This window comes from Periplaneta americana, chromosome 2 (genome assembly GCF_040183065.1).
Source record: "Periplaneta americana isolate PAMFEO1 chromosome 2, P.americana_PAMFEO1_priV1, whole genome shotgun sequence".
NCBI lineage: Eukaryota > Metazoa > Arthropoda > Insecta > Blattodea > Blattidae > Periplaneta > Periplaneta americana.
In genome coordinates this window covers 97,877,799-97,894,059 of record NC_091118.1, presented here as the reverse complement: position 1 = coordinate 97,894,059, position 16,261 = coordinate 97,877,799, and the positions used below count along the sequence as shown (strand labels likewise).

General features: G+C 38.0%; 1 protein-coding gene across 6 annotated transcripts in view; it reads right to left on the bottom strand.

Annotated features, from left to right (window-relative positions):
• Window positions 1-16,261, bottom strand: part of Tet (Ten-Eleven Translocation (TET) family protein) — a 546,910-nt gene that overhangs the window by 295,983 nt on the left and 234,666 nt on the right. For 5 of the 6 annotated variants that reach the window (XM_069818171.1, XM_069818175.1, XM_069818176.1 and 2 more), the window contains exon 3: window positions 10,091-10,162. The exons of the other annotated variant lie outside the window; for it this stretch is intronic. In XM_069818171.1, coding sequence (XP_069674272.1) covers window positions 10,091-10,162 — 72 coding nt within the window. The remainder of the gene's footprint in view (window positions 1-10,090; window positions 10,163-16,261) is intronic. 6 annotated transcript variants of the gene reach the window in all.

Here is a 16,261-nt window from a genome sequence, read left to right as displayed (position 1 = left end):
CGGCGTCCTTAATACTCCACTTGGTGAAGAAAGCAGAAATGTAAAATCGCCGCCCGAGAACAGGCTCGTTTTATCCAAAAGGCTACAAAAGCCTTTTGAATAAAACGGCACTGACCAAAGTCATCAGTGGCACCTATCACTTATCATACGAGAGTAATTAACTCCGCCTTTCAGGAACCTCTATTAAGAAACGGAATTATATTCCACTGGATAATAATTAAGAGTCCAATATAATATAATTTTCCATTTCTGGAGACAATGTAAATCAGATCTCTATGTAGATTAAATCACGCTTATTTTCTTATTACGAATTGATATAGTAGCTATTAAACACTTTTATTAAAGAAATTCACGTCAAGTAACGTGTAATTGATTAGAACAGAAGACACTCATCATCCTTGTACCACGACAGAAGATGCAAATCTCCACGCATAATCCGAAGTACACATATTCTGCGTAACAAAGACTTACTGCATCAGACACTTCCAGACGACCTTTAGGTAGATCAAGACTTCGTTGGAAAGTTAAGTACTATGAGATCTTCAGCAAGCCAAGAAATTAAAATACGATAGAAAATCCAGGCCAAAAACTTCTAGATTTTACACCACCATACTTGTAACTGTAGTTTGCTCCATGGAACTTTCGCCGCAGTAGGCCAATCTCGTGAAATAAATCACTTGCAATGAAATTATTGCACAATATTTTATCTGTCTGGATGAACATGAATTATGGAGAAATCGGGGGAAGACAACTGGGAAAGCGAAAGTATCCCGATAAATCGAAATCCCAGTGGAATTGTATGGACTTTAAACCAACCTGACTTAACTTTTCAATTAAACTAACATTGTATTCTGCAAAACTACAGCCATTGTGATAGGGGCCTATATTATCTGTGTAACTGTCACATGTGTAGTTGTATTAGAAGTAATTTGCATGTAATAGAAGCTTAATGTCTACTGGGTGTTCATTTCAAAGTGTGTCATGACGTCACTGTTGTTGGGTCACCGATTTGAAGCGAGTTTCAACTTATATGTTAGAGAAGTTGCCTATTATTTAAGGCGTTCTTCAATCTGAACTTGAGAACGTGTACGGTATAACTTGAACGTCGTAGCAACAGATGGCGGTCTGTACAGTCTGTGTGCTACCATAACCTCTTTCGAACTGTGTTTTGCGCCGGCAAGTCGTACGCAGGGTATTTGTTATCGTCGGTTGCGTACGGTAACATTCCACAACACAAATCAAATGCTCCGTGTCCATGTTGACCGTCGAAGTTAATGTCAACAAATACGTAAGTAATCGTCTTAACCCTCTCCCCATATCCCGACAGTACGTATTTCCAAACAGTTCACATTCCTGCCACTACCGGCGTTACCGTACGTATCGGCACGTACTCTTCAGAATGAACGCCGTACTTGCTAGCCAACTTCTCTGCCTCTTAGATTATACACCTGAGCTGCGGAAGTGTAGGAAGATTGAATTCTCTAGGCTCATCAGCTAGCCACATGACGGCATACAGCGAGCCAAGACACATTTTGAACTGAACACCCAGTATATCAGTGGTCGTTAGCACTCGCTGAAATGGGTAAAGTGCATGGAGGGTAAGGAAATATGTTCCGTCGTGCACAAGGGATAGGTAGATAGCATATCCGCCAGCAGTCACGAATGCACGCTAGGGCAGTGTCTTGTCCGCGGGTCTATATTAACCTTTCTGTTTCTTAAATACAGTACCTAAATTCATATTTGTATTTATCAAGTAATATATGCTATCTCTTTAAAATTATTTTTCACAGAAGAATTGTAAGAGGCGCTTACAGTATTTAACGTTGTTAACCTAAATATTAATCAACTTTCTGAATGTACAGCATACACCCATTCGACACCATTTTCTATGCAAGAATTCGAGAGGGAGAGGCGCTGTTATATTGCTCTAGATTTGCGTTACAACTTCAGATTAATTGCACTTTTTAATAAGAAAACTTAAACTTGATATTCAAGTGCAAATTTTCAGGTTAAATTAACACAAAATAAAAACATGCAAAACATTTTAGGCAATTCAGTTTGTATATTTTATGAAACGCTGTCAGTTTCATGGAAAGATTGAAAATGACATGAAGACTGCCATTTTTGAAAGATAACATTTCGTACATATACTGTAGTCATACGTTTCATACAAAACCTCGTGGTTTTGCGTCAACAATTCGGTAATCATCCCTTTCAGAAAAGTTATTTTTGTCTTTTTTCTTTTTATTTTGTTTATTTTTTATGACAAATGTTGGCCGAGCAGGGTAGCTACGTAATCTAAGACGCGGTTCTCTTAGGCTGCGCGGTCCGAAGGTTCGTCGGTTCGAGTTCCGCCTCTGGCATGAATGGATATACTTCATTAATGTTCTGTCCTATGTGTATCTCTTCTACTTCTGATCCCAGGCTAAATGAGGTCCACATATGCGTCGGTGTCGAGTGTGTGTGGCCGGTCCATAGAATCCTTCCTTTCTTTACAGGCATTGATTAAGTCCTACAACAGTGGATGAGGTTGCACAAAAAAGGACAAATATTGACAAAAAATAAGACGCAGTTTTAAGTAATGGAGAAAGTAATGTCTGTTATATTTATATGACATTCCGTACTTCCTCAGGTAGATGAACAGCGTCAAAAGAAAGAAAAGTTAATATGTAAAGTATGTAAATACATTCATAAAAATATTGTACGATCAGGTTTTAAAAATGAAATATGGTCTAACAGAAGAATCGCAACGAACGTGTTGGTTTTTTAATCGTTGTTTCTCTGTAGAAATTCCGCAGAAAGGGCGCACTTAATTCGGAATACAAATATGGATAGGAAATCCATTAGAAATTCCTCATTGCCACGCTACAAGATGGTAGGCCGATTCGGCATTAAAAATAAAACAAATCAATATTTTGCATTCCCTGCAAGACTCGTTTCCGAGCTAGGGAGCACTGTTCATGTTTGTCATTCTTATCATCTGTAGCGTGCAGGAGATTGTGAGGAGACGATGAATCTGCTATTTATGCCTATTTATTGTACACGGTGGGCATAAAGTACTGTTAGCCATATACATACCTCAAATATACACAGTATTTATGTAGTTCCGGTCATAATGCAGACATACATTCACTTTACACTAACTGTGTGTCGTAAGTGTCCAAAGGATCAGTATACCCCCCCATACACAAAATAATGCGTCGCCAGGTTCGGTGTCACATTTTCCTCAAGCATTGCTAGTTTGATCTGTTGGAAAGCGCGTGGTACGGTGTCCTTCAATTCATCAATCGTGTCGTATCGTTCCTGTGCAACAATGCTCTTGAAACCCCACAGTGCATTGTTACAGGTTGTGAGGTCAGGACTATCCATTGTACAATTTCCATTAGTGAGTACCTCAATGACATGTTTCCAAAGTTGGATTGGCCGTGGGTCACCCATCTTACCAGCTCCTCTCGACTGGCCACCTCGCAGCCCTGATCTCACAACCTGTGACATTGCGCTGTGGGGTTTCATCAAGAGCATTGTTGTACAGGAACGATACATCATTGATGAATTGAAGGACTCCGTGCCACGCGTTTTCGAACTACACCAGCAATGCTGAGGCACATATCACACCGAACCTGGCGACGCATTATTTTGTGTGAGAATGATGGGGTCCCTTTGGACACTTAGGACACAGAGTTGTGTAAAGTGGATGTACGTATGTCCGCACTACAACCAGAATTACATAAATACAGTAGTACGTTTATTTGAGGTATTTATAGGGTTAACGGAACTTTGTGCTCATTGTGTACAACTGTAGTAAGAGGACACCGATAAGCGTGACAATTATAATCCTACATACGCCTCAACACAGCTTTATGAGTAGCAATAGATAGTGTAATCAATATTTGTGTTTAAGCGCAACACATGCACACTCGATTTAATTGTATGTAAACTTATTTGCTACATTAATATCTTGCATTTCCCTCTATAAGTATAGTTTTCGGCAACTCATAAAAAGTTGCTAAACGAAAACACGGGTCATAAATCGCGCGTGTCTAAATCCCACAAGACTGTGCTGCCAATTCTTGCTTATTTTCATCTTGCATAAGCCCATGGACAATTAAGAGTTGACGACGTATCTTTGCTGAGCGCAGCTTATTTGTACTATGTGATATTATTTTATTTGTACTACCTGCAGCATCAACTTAACAAACAGCACACAAATATTATATTTTTATTACTTGGCTACAACAAAATTAGCCTATAGACCTACATACAGACTTGAGGGTTCAGATCTTAACTTTTATGCTAATTGTGTTCAGAAGCAGATTTTCTGCCAATACTGAAATATAAATATTCGAATTCTCTTCTCTGTGCTAACAGATATTACGAAATACAGTATCTATAGTCTAAATTATCTCATATAGGTCTACATTATATTTCTTTTTAGATTACATACATTTCTATTGTGGTAGGTATCATTATATTTTCATCCATACGTTTGAGATGAGCAGGACATGTAGCACGTATGGGTAAATCCAGAATTGCGTGTAGTGTGTTAGTCGAGAGACGAGACGTAGATGGGAGGATAATATTAAAATGGATTTAAGGAAGTTGGGATGTGACGCTAGGGACTAGATTAATCTTGTTCAGGATAGGGACCGAGGCGGGCTTATGTGAGGGGCGGCAATGAACTTTCGGATTCTCTAAAAGCCATTTGTAAATATTATTATATTTTCATATTCTTTCGGGTTGTTCATCTGGTCACAGTAGTTATATAGCGCATTGATCTTCTATCCAGGCGACCCGGATTCGACACCTTGGACAGGTCATGATGGAATTTGTGGTGGACAAAGCAGACATTCCAAAGGGTTTTTTTTGTAGTACTCCCGTTTCTCTCTATCAAGCTATCAACATTCCACCTTCCTCTTATTTCATCTATCAACTGCAATAGTAAAAATAGGCTGCAGTAAATCTTTGAGGGGTAGCACGGGATTCCCATCCTGATATAGAAAGGGTCTGGTCTAGTGATTAACGACAGATTCTTCATTAGGTATAATGAACACAATGATACTCAATCTTTAATAATATATTATCGATGAGTAAAAATGAAATCCTCGGAATTATACTGTTAGAACTGATTGCCATTTTATGTTTCTTTTAAATTAGGGTTCACTAATTCTTAGTAAAAAAAAGCACACACACACAGATGCCAGAAACAACCTCTTCGGTATCAGAAATGATGAATACATATTGTATCCTCGTGCAAATATTGGAATCATTATTTTCAGCATTGCTACATTTTGCCTTAGTGTTTTATGTAATGATAAAATGTATCAAAGCTAAGAAAGAAGTGAGTAAAAACTGAACAAAGTACTAATTTCTACAAACAACCATTTAAATCCAAATAGTAGGCCTACAGGAAGACAAGACTTGAAAACATTTATACGAAAAATAAAAAGAATTAGTAAATTTACGTTCAAAAAGAAGAGAGAGAAAGAGGATTGAGTCAAATTTCTTGAGGACAAACAGTAAAAAAATTTCTTCCGCAAAACGCGACCGACCTTTGATTTATTGTCTGCAATAATTGATGTCGCTACTAATACGTAGGCTACATACATTGACAGTACCATCGAATGTCTGGAGTACAGCAATGGGAAGTATAACGATGGTAAAAGGGCGGGGCGTTAAGACCGATATTACACTATCAAAGTTCTTTAAATTTTGACCAAAGAAATCGAACTAGATTTGACGTGACGTTAGAATCAAAGACACACTATTACACTATAGGGTAAAGTTGCCTATTTCCGTGATATTCCTAATCCCGTGATACTTTTTAAAAATTGAATGTCAGTCAAAGCTTTGACGTTCGACTATAGCGCCAGACATCTTTCTCGATAGAGTGCATCTTTCGCCTACTTTTGAGACATCGGTGAACTTCCTCGCAAGATACCCAATCCCGTGACATTCAGAGAAAAAATCGTATTACGGAATTAGGGATATCACGGCATTAGGCAACTTTACCCTACATAAAAGATCTTTGACCAAATCCGCCGCCAGAGGAAGCGTATTATGTATTTGATGCCAATTTAAAATGATCTGGAGCGTGGTCTTCTATATGCCAAGGACTTAAAATGATATGGAGCATGGCCTTCTATACGCCAAGGATAAAGGCACACGGCCATGCCAATACACATTGTTGTGATAGACTGGAGTGATAAAATGCCACGCAGCCGCTTAACGTTATTGCAGAAGAGAAAAATTGCTGCCTGGTTTGAACCTGGAAACAGTGTTGCCCAAATTAAGCGTTTATTGTGTAGACGAAGTGTTTTCAGGCAGGTGGATCGGTCGCAATCCGTTGGCCTTCGCGATCACCTGATTTGACTCCCCTGGACTTCTTTTTCTGGGAATTCATCAAGGATTGTCTCTACGCCATTAAGCCAAGCACCAATCCTGAATTAGTGGGACGAATTGAACACACGATACAAATGGTTACAATGGTTACGCCTGACTTGCTCACCAGAGTTCATGAAGAGTTGATACTTCGCTTACATTGGTCAGCAAAACGGAAGACATTTTGAAAATTGCACACCAAAATGTGTCAACGATTGTAACTGTTTTTACATTTATGTGTTTTAATAAAGATTTAAAACACTAACCATTCTTTCGTTTAATAGCTCTGGCGGCGAGGAGAGGGGGATTTTGTTTTCAAATCGACTCTAAGGCACCGGGAAGGGTTCTTTCTCGTGAGGATGATCATCATTTCAAAAAATTATCAAAAATAGTTAATTTTTCGATAGACTCGTTACTTATTTAAGATCCTGTAGTACCATAAATATTTTATATATTACGAAATGATTTGATTAACGTGGCCCAGTCCAATGCGATATATCATGCTATGAAACAAATTTATTTTATAAGATACAATATCCGTGTCACGATGGCTAAGTTTTATGAAAACCATTTACGCGATTTTTTTCCTGTTTGTAGTGATGGGAATCGCGATCCTGAAACAGTTTGAGAATCTAACTTGTCGGCTCATTGATCCACGAGTCATATCAAGTGAGTGCGGGCTAACCGGCGGGAAAGCATCGCAGTGCACTGCATCACGCCCCCCCCCCCCCCGTCAGAGCTGGGATGAAAGGATCGTCAAGTGGTTACCGCAGTACCAATTAACACGCGGTGTAACCACGGCGTGATAAACAAGAGATGAGCCACAGCTTTCAAGATCTGCTGCACTCTGCTAGGCTAATTATACCGGCCAGTACCACGAGTGGGTTAAGGTGTAGCCTTGATTCTGTGTCGTCAATTGTTACGTAATTTCTTATTTAACGTCTCTTCTGAACTACGTACTAATACTTTGTATTTGCTACATATTCTCCGACGGACTACGAAACGATGAGATGACTAACGACAGTGGAACAACGGTCAAATGCAAATTACGAGAAATCAAAGGAAAACCTGCTCCTCGGTCATTTTGTCCACAAAAAATTTCTGAAAGTACGACCAACTTTGACTGCGCAGTAATCATGTCATTCGAATAAAATTTTTGGTGTGTATTCTTATTGTTGTAGTTATATTCTGTGCTTGTCTTGAGGACGCGTCGCCAAATGTCCATACTTGCAGACTGCAAAGATAGATGCTAATTTTCAGCGAGAATTTATTATTATTATTATTATTATTATTATTATTATTATTATTTCCGCTACGGGTTGAAATCTCGGTAGATTCACCCTGTACTTGTGTTGATTAAGCCCATGGTTCAGACAACAAAGGGGTTTTCTCCAAGTACTCCTATTCCTCTGTGACATCTCAACAATTCTCTATCATTACCATTCATTACGAGTTTAATCCCACAGCCTGTGGCGCACTCTGGATAATTTCTTGACGAACCAAGTATCTACGCTTCTCGACACTAGCGACATCAATGGGCCACGCTCGTAAAGTTGGGCTAATAAAGTCAAAGTTAAAGAACCCTACCATTGCACAAACATAAAATTATCAATATATTTTCTATAACACTGCCAGTTCTCAACCGTAGTTTAAGTAGTAACGTATTCGGCTATAAATCCAGGGGCCCGGCTTTGACTCCTGACAGAAAAGTGAAGATTTTCCTCCCTCCTTAGGTAACGGGTGTGTTTATTTTGTCGTCTGTTTTTAACGTGTTGTCATGGTCGTGCTCGGTAATCTAGCGGTTACTATGCTAGTCGTTGGATCCAAGGTCCGAAAATTGAAACTCTGCTGAGGACGTTGGATTTGAAAGAACGATATAAAATCCGTTGCATTACTTCCTCCGAGAGTGAAATAAAGTTTTAAAACCGATGTAGTAAAATTTAGTGCACCTAGAAGAACTCTCTCCCTGTAACTAGAAACGTACAATTTAAATATACGAAGACCGAATAGTGACATAGTTACTAGTGTCCTGCATTGTTCGAACATGAGAGAGACAACCAAGTCTTATTTCATATGAAAAACTTATTACAAGATCTGTGCTAAAATCCATAACAGGTTAAAATATGAAGGGGTGTGAGTGGAGGACAGCTATTATATTTTTATCAAGGTGGATCAAACACGACGGCCTCTCTCTGCAGAGCGAACATCGGCGAATATCGAACTTCGTCATACTCAACAAACTTGAACCGAACATAGCGCCTGTAATGCACAACACTAAATAGCTACAGTGACTATGGAGAGACAATGAAATTCTATTTGTTACTAGCAACTCCTGGAACCCCATCACAATTACCAGAAAAATCTCAAACCTCACTAAAGTCAGTAGCAAGATTTTAAATGTGATTATAATTACTAGTAATATTTTAATCCCACTAAAATCACTAGTTGAATTTGAAATGTCATTAAAGCTGCTACAAAATATGAAAGGAAAATTTTAATTTGTAATAAGATTACAAGTAAAATCTTAAGATAAAAGTATACACTTCACACAACATGAAGGCGCTTGAGGGGCATGGAGGTAGAGCTCCGTGCTTTCATTCCTCGGCACTAAAACGAGAGGGTGTGGTCGGTATCACGCTCCTCCCGCGAGGAAGACGCAGTACCTTACTTTGATAGGAGACTGAGTGAACCTGGGGTTGTTCTGAAGTTTTGGCAAAGAGAAAAATTCCGTCACCACCCAGTATTGAATCGGAACCTTACAGTTCGTAGCCAGTTCTCTATGAATTGAGCTACTTTTAATCACACACTAAAATGACCACTAAATTGTTAAATTCTGTTAATATTATTCGAAACTTTTAAATCCCGTTACTAGCAAAATTGTCAAAATATCAAAACTGTTTAATACTCTGTGTAACATTACAAGGGACTAGCCGTTAGTGCAACGGCTAGTGCGTCAGACTTCCAACACTGATATCCGAGTTAAAATCCTAGATAGTTCAGGAGGAATTTCTGATGAATAGAGACGGTTTTGGGGTAAGTTCTCTGGGGACAGCCTTGTTATACTTGTCATATTTCCATAATTCCTTCATAATTCACAATCATGCTTATCACCGGTGCAGAAAACAAAGGGGCACTATTGTACCATATCATCTTCTCTATAAGTAGGCCATCTCCATGAAACGTTCTAGGAAGCAGGGAAATCCTTAGAATTGTACTCAGGATTCCGCTAAACTAGAGGTCAACACGACATTAGATTTAAGACAAAACTACATATATTTAAAATGGTTCTCTTGGCCTTTTATTAGCACAAAATGTCTATTTAATTTCATTGTTTTATTCAGATTTTGATGACATATCTTTTTTGGTATTCTTCCACGTTTTACCTACCGATGCTCCTTTCTTTAATATTTTGACGACCATTTTCTGCTCCAATTTCTTCATTTTGCAAGAAGTTTTCAGATCTTCAAATACAATTACTGCCATTCATTTCGTTGTACGCGTATGTTACATGTCACGTCAGCGAACATCAAATTGACTGCCAACAGCGATCACGAAAGTCTGAATTATTTACACGGATGATGGAGAAGATTATATGGCAGAGTCTTAAAGTTATGTTTACAAGAGAAGAGACGGAGGCTACACACAACTCTACTACCTGCCCCGTTCTAACTACCAACTACAAAGAGCAGCAACTCAACTACTTGTCACGTACCGTTCCTCGCCCCTTGCCGCGGCCGCGTCTACCCTCTCCTCGCACGTAGCTACCCTCCGTCGTGTAAAGGTGCTGAAAAAGCAGGCAAATAAACAAAACTTGCTACAACCAAAAATATAAGCATAGTCACTAAATTAAATTAGATATCAGTACATGAACCAGCCGTGGTATACACGGGTCTAAGTCGTAGGTTTCAGACCGCAAATGTCTCGCTTAAAGAACAGATATTAGTTTATTGCTGTGAGATCATTTTCATTTTTAATTACGGGATATAGTAGATAAACTTTCATTTTTAAACTATACAGCGTCATCTATTGTTAATTGGTGATATAGCTATAGTGAAGCATTTATGGAATAAAAACAGAAGAAACCAAAGTACTTAAAAAGAAAAGTATTCCACGGCTTTAATATTCGCCAGAAAAATTAGTAAAAGAACATCTTTTGAGAAGAATAAAGTAGTTGCAGTTTCTCTATACTTACCCTTCTTGCTGACACTAGCCAGTGCAGACTGTGAAACTCTTCTTAGCCATAATTATTAATATATCTTTTATGCGAACAAAAAATATATAGGTCTATTGAACGCGAAAGACTAGTATATAATCCTCATGGTGTAATCGTAATCTTAAAAAAAAATTGCACCAAGAAATTAGCTATGAATTTGTCATGAAACATTCGCCAGTCGAGTCCAAAGCGTATATGAATCCATACCCTCGTCCTTATTTACGTGCAATGCATGGCAACCAGTAGTACTGAGTACACAACATACTGAGTAGGTTGGAGGGCGTGTCTGGTGCCTAATATGGGACTAATTCATGTAAAGGAGTAAATCTGTACAGAAAACCGATTGTTGGGAGTAAGACTAACGTAGGTCTCAATAGACATTTAACCATTTTGTTCATAGTATCGGCAAAAATCCTCTGATGGAGGAAGGAACCCAAGGCAACTAAAATACATCTTAAGAATATGTGAAATGAAGATCCTTCGAACTAGGAAAATGTTCTGACAAGAATTTGTCGGTTCTAAACAGATTAGGCCTATATTGAAATTGTTCATGATTCCAGCCACCCTAACAATAAGATTGAAACGATGAGTAAGCCATAAGGGAAGATTCTATCAGTAATGGTGCAATAGCTGTATGTCTTCTGCAGAAAGAGTGCTGGCTACATAAAAGAATGAAATAAATAAATAAATAAATAAATAAATTAATTAATAATCTGTGGACGGTCGAAATCTGACCGGTCTCCTGAATAGTGTACGTTGCTTTGAAGAAGTCGACGATCAGCGCTCTCACCGTTCTTCTTACGATTTACTGTACGTATTATTTTTTCTATTTTCCCCCAAATCGATCCGGATAATTGGGAATCCGGATGATTGGAGTCTGGATAATTGGAATTGTACTGTAGGCTACTTAGAGCTGTTTTGGTCAATCATGTATTTTATTTATTACGTTTCGGCTTCAGTTGGTGTTCTTCCCAAGACGGTTATTACGTTCTTGTGTAAAGATCTACATACATATTAGGCGTACATTTACTTTTCATATCATTCAGTTATATATTGTATATAAGCTACTTCTGTTATAATTATTTTACCTTGGGAAAACTAGAGTTGTAAATTCCACTCCGTAAATAAAATCTACTGTAGTTCTTGAAATATGCCATTCTCATGAATAGATTTTAAGAAAGTGAATGGAAGGATGGAAAAATCTAGAACTCAGAGAAAACATCCCCCAAGACAACTTTGTCGGCCTCGGGTCTGTGGATGTTTGTTATCTATGCTGTTCTCAAATGGAGAAATATCATGTTGATCCCATACGACGGCAGTTCAATCACATTTCGTCTAATGAATAAGATTTAAATATCTTAAAAAATGCAAGAAACGAAGTGTCACTAAACGATACATAGGGTAAATTAGGGTCTGTTGGACAGTCGGGCATGTTGGACACTTTGTACTTTAACGTGTTACCTCGCCACTTGTGGGCACCACATTCTGCTAGAAGTTAATGACAGAAGTAGCCCCACTCGTGGCTACTTCCGTCATGGACTTCTAGTAGAATGTGGTGCCCACAAGTGCCGAGGTAACATGTTAAAGTACAAAGTGTCCAATATGCCCGACTGTCCAACAGACCCTAATTTACCCTACTTTTTTTTTCCATTACATATGTATATGCGAAACAATTATAATAAGTTTTTCTTTAAGTAAGGTTTCCTAACTTATGCATAGTAACAGTCTTACAAAATATTTATTTTCCAGAAACAGAATTCCAACTGTAGTTCTCAATATGTTCCACTTATAACCCATATTCCCATGGATTTACATTATGCAGCAACAATGGAAGGTGCTTCTAGATCACATCCCACTTCAGCATTCCACTACAAGATTGCTAAAGTGGCCGACAAGTGAGGCCTTGTCTGGCAATCGGCAGAGAAATGACAATATGCACCATGTCTTACAAAAGGCTATGCGAGCTATATTTAAAAGTGATTAAATTAGGTCTCTTTATGTCATAAGAATTTTTGTCAGAAAAAGTGCTCGATTGGAGACCAAGTCAATTTATGAGCTATACACCTTCATTAATTGTCATTTTATCTTGTGCAGGGGAGGGGACAGAAGAGAATAGTTACATGCAGTTCTGATTAACTTATATAGGCCTATATTTTTTTCTTTTAATAACGACTCGTTACTATATTGCATATGCGTAATTATCTGATGAATTGAATAGAAGATATTTTAAGTTTATCAAAATCGTCCGGTAGTCAAGAAAAACTACTATAATACTTTGTACTTCGGATAATGAGAAAGTGAAATTACGACTAGGAAAGAGTAAATAAAGCCTAAGAAAAAATCAATAAAGGAAGGGGCGGTGTGGATGTGAAAGGTTACAGGTCCGGGAACTTGATTCCTGCACCTGCCGACCCTCCCGCAAACCAGCCTCACTGTTTGCACACTACCAATATTGATATTGAAGATGGGGTGATTCAAACAGGAATAATTCTCCCCCACCTCAACATGTGAAATATATTTACACTGAAGCTCTCAAGTCGGATATACTATTAAGGAAACCTGCAGAATGACACGTGAAGCACGTGAAGTTGGTAACCCTTGTAATTCTACAATGAAACGTTACTGTTGTTTTAATTTGGCCCCGGATAATCTCTCCGCGTGTTCGCAGCGAGTCTTTCGTCTTGCTTCCACACAGCTGTACCGTCCTAAATAATCCACTTTCCCACAATTTTATGGGATGTGTTTATCGAAACAGGCTAAGCTAGTTCCTCATTTGAATCTTTCAGATCAAAATGCGAGAATCACAAGAATTCAGAATCTTTCTTTCCCGCCTTCTTTCCCCTTTTGTCATGTTTATTTACAAAGAGTTGACGCCAATTCCAGGATCTTGGTGGTAACTTATTCCACAGAACATAGCAGACAGAAATCCACCGACTTTATACTGAACGAGTATGTATACTACAATTTTGTTTCCAGTTTTATATGAGTATTTAATTCGATAGTCCGTCCGCCCGGCTAACTGTGCCCCTACTCACTCTTCTGTTTGGTTTCCAGAGGACTTTGCGGACTCACGAGATATGCTGTGAAGACATCTGTAGCCTCAATCGAGACGCTGGCACTAAGAGACGTACGTTCGCAAAACAGGAAGCTTAATGAAACGAGAAACAGCTGCTCAGTAATTTTACCTGAAACCTTCTCAATAAGAGACAGAATCTTCTATTGTCGTAAATTACGTTATGGGACACCCGGTTCTGCTTCTCTTTACAAGAACGCCATGCTAGGAAATTTATCGCCCTTCGATCCCGAATTGAACCCACCGAACTTAGGATCTATGGTCAACATCTTACTTCCTCTTTTTTCTTTCGTGTGTATTTTCTTCTTCCTCCTTTAAATGCCCTATTTGACATTGATGCCAGACGTTGGCGGCAATTCAGAAGGTTTGTAACGTACTACAAAGAATCCATTGGGTACCGGTACTTGGTATATACAGACGTGGACAAATTATTAACAAAATTTACGATTTTTATGATAATTCTGTTTACAAAATTTGACTTTTCAATTTAGACTACAGTTGACAATTTTGCATATTTCCATCATTACAGTAGACAGAAATATGCAAAAATGTCAACTGTAATTTAAATTGAAGAGTAAAGTTTTGTAAAAATATATAATAAAAATCTTCCATTTTGCTAATTATTTGTAAATTAGCAAAAATGTCAACTGCATTGAAGAGCCAAATTTTGTAAAAATATAAAACAAAAATCTTCAGTTTTTCTAATAGTTTGGAAATATCCAAAATGTCAATTGTAGTCCAAATTGAAGAATCGAATTTTGTAAAAATATACAATAAAAAACCTTCAGTTTTGCTAATAATTTGTAAATATGCAAAAATATCAATTGTGGTCCAATTGAAGAGTTAAATTTTGGAAAATATACAATACAAATCTTCAATTTGGCTAATTATTTGGAAATACACAAAAAGGTCAACTGTAATCTAAATTGAAGAATCATATTTTCTAAAAATATATAATAAAAATCTTCAATTTTGCTAATAATTTGTCCACGTCTGTAATGTAGTACACTACTTTCCCCTAAGATATCTAAATGAAAAATATGGAATTATGGCGGGAGAAAAGAATTTCAGGGAACCCTACCTGCATTTATTCTCTCATCATAAACTCCTCTTGGCACTAAAAGTTCTGCCGCTTCCATTCAGGGTCGATGAGATGATAAGGCCATTATGGAGTAGTGGTGAAGTTACACTGACAAGAGTAACAGAAATAGAAGGAGAAAACTACCATTTAAATCTTTGCTAACGAATGTTTCACAACTAATGAGAACCGAACTCCGGTCCCTTGGATTGGAATTGCCAGCAGTATGCATAAGCTACAGAACTGTACCTTTACCTTGGTCTTCGTACGGTTTCAACTCTTAGATCTTAGTGGAAAATCAACGTTTTTGTAGAATTAAAACTCTCGATATGCATAAAATCAAAGTAAGAACTTCGAACGAAACAAAACATTAAATAACAGATAGCTGTTTTCTTACTTTCTATGCATGTGAAAGATAACACACATCTTCTGAATAACTACTGAACCAACATCTCGATATTCGACTAGATTAAGTAAAGATTTGATAGCTAAAGGAAGAGATACTTTCACTATATGAATGGAACGGATGTACCACAAACACAGAATTCCAGCAATTGAGAAGCGATAAGAGAGTTCTAAAATCTTACTTCTGTGACCAAATCAAATAAAATCTCCGTTTTCATTTTCCATTCTGATATTCATAGACAAAGTAGTTACAAAGACTTATTAACCTCAACATGAAGACACGAAAAGAAAGTTTTAGTTTGACAAGAGAAACAATAGTATCCGGAGGAAATCTATTCCACAGTAACATGTCCACCACATGGATCTAAAGAACGCCGTCCACTATGGTTCGGATAGTAGCTTTTAGCCATAAATTCAAGAGAAACGGAAGTAATCAGAGGAAATCTATCCCAAAGTAACTTCGTTATCAGATCACATCTCAACTACACCCTCAGGTAGTAGCTTTAAGTTAGAAATCCAACGGACCCGGTTTAGGGATTCAAAAGTAATCGGAGGAAATCAATCCCATAGTAACATTGTTATCAGATCATATATCCCACACTACGCCCACCACTGTGGTTCGGGTAGTAGCTTTTAACCAAAGATCCAACGGACATGGTTTCCATCCCTGGAATGAGAATGAAAATATAGTACATTCCTCAGGTGTGTTCTTGGCCTACTGTTCGTCCGGTGTTAAGTGATGGCCTTGCGTCAAGAGACAGCGTGACCACTGAATTCCTCTTCTTGTCTCGTGTCAAATATGATTTCAGGATGCCCAACGTGGTGCAACTTTCTTAGAATTTTCATCCTTCATAGATGCAGGAACATCAAATGTTTCGGAGCTATTTATCGGCTCCATTATAAAGGAAGGCAGCGTATCTGTCGACATACTGTATAACTCTGAAACACTTGACATTTCTACAAATGTCGTATGGTAAAAATCCAAATAGTTCACACCATATCTAGTATTGTTCAAAATCCTCACGTACATGGACATGAAATGGGCCAAAATTGATTATGATGATGAGAATGATTGTGACGATTATGATGGTGATATCCCACAGTACTTGCAAAG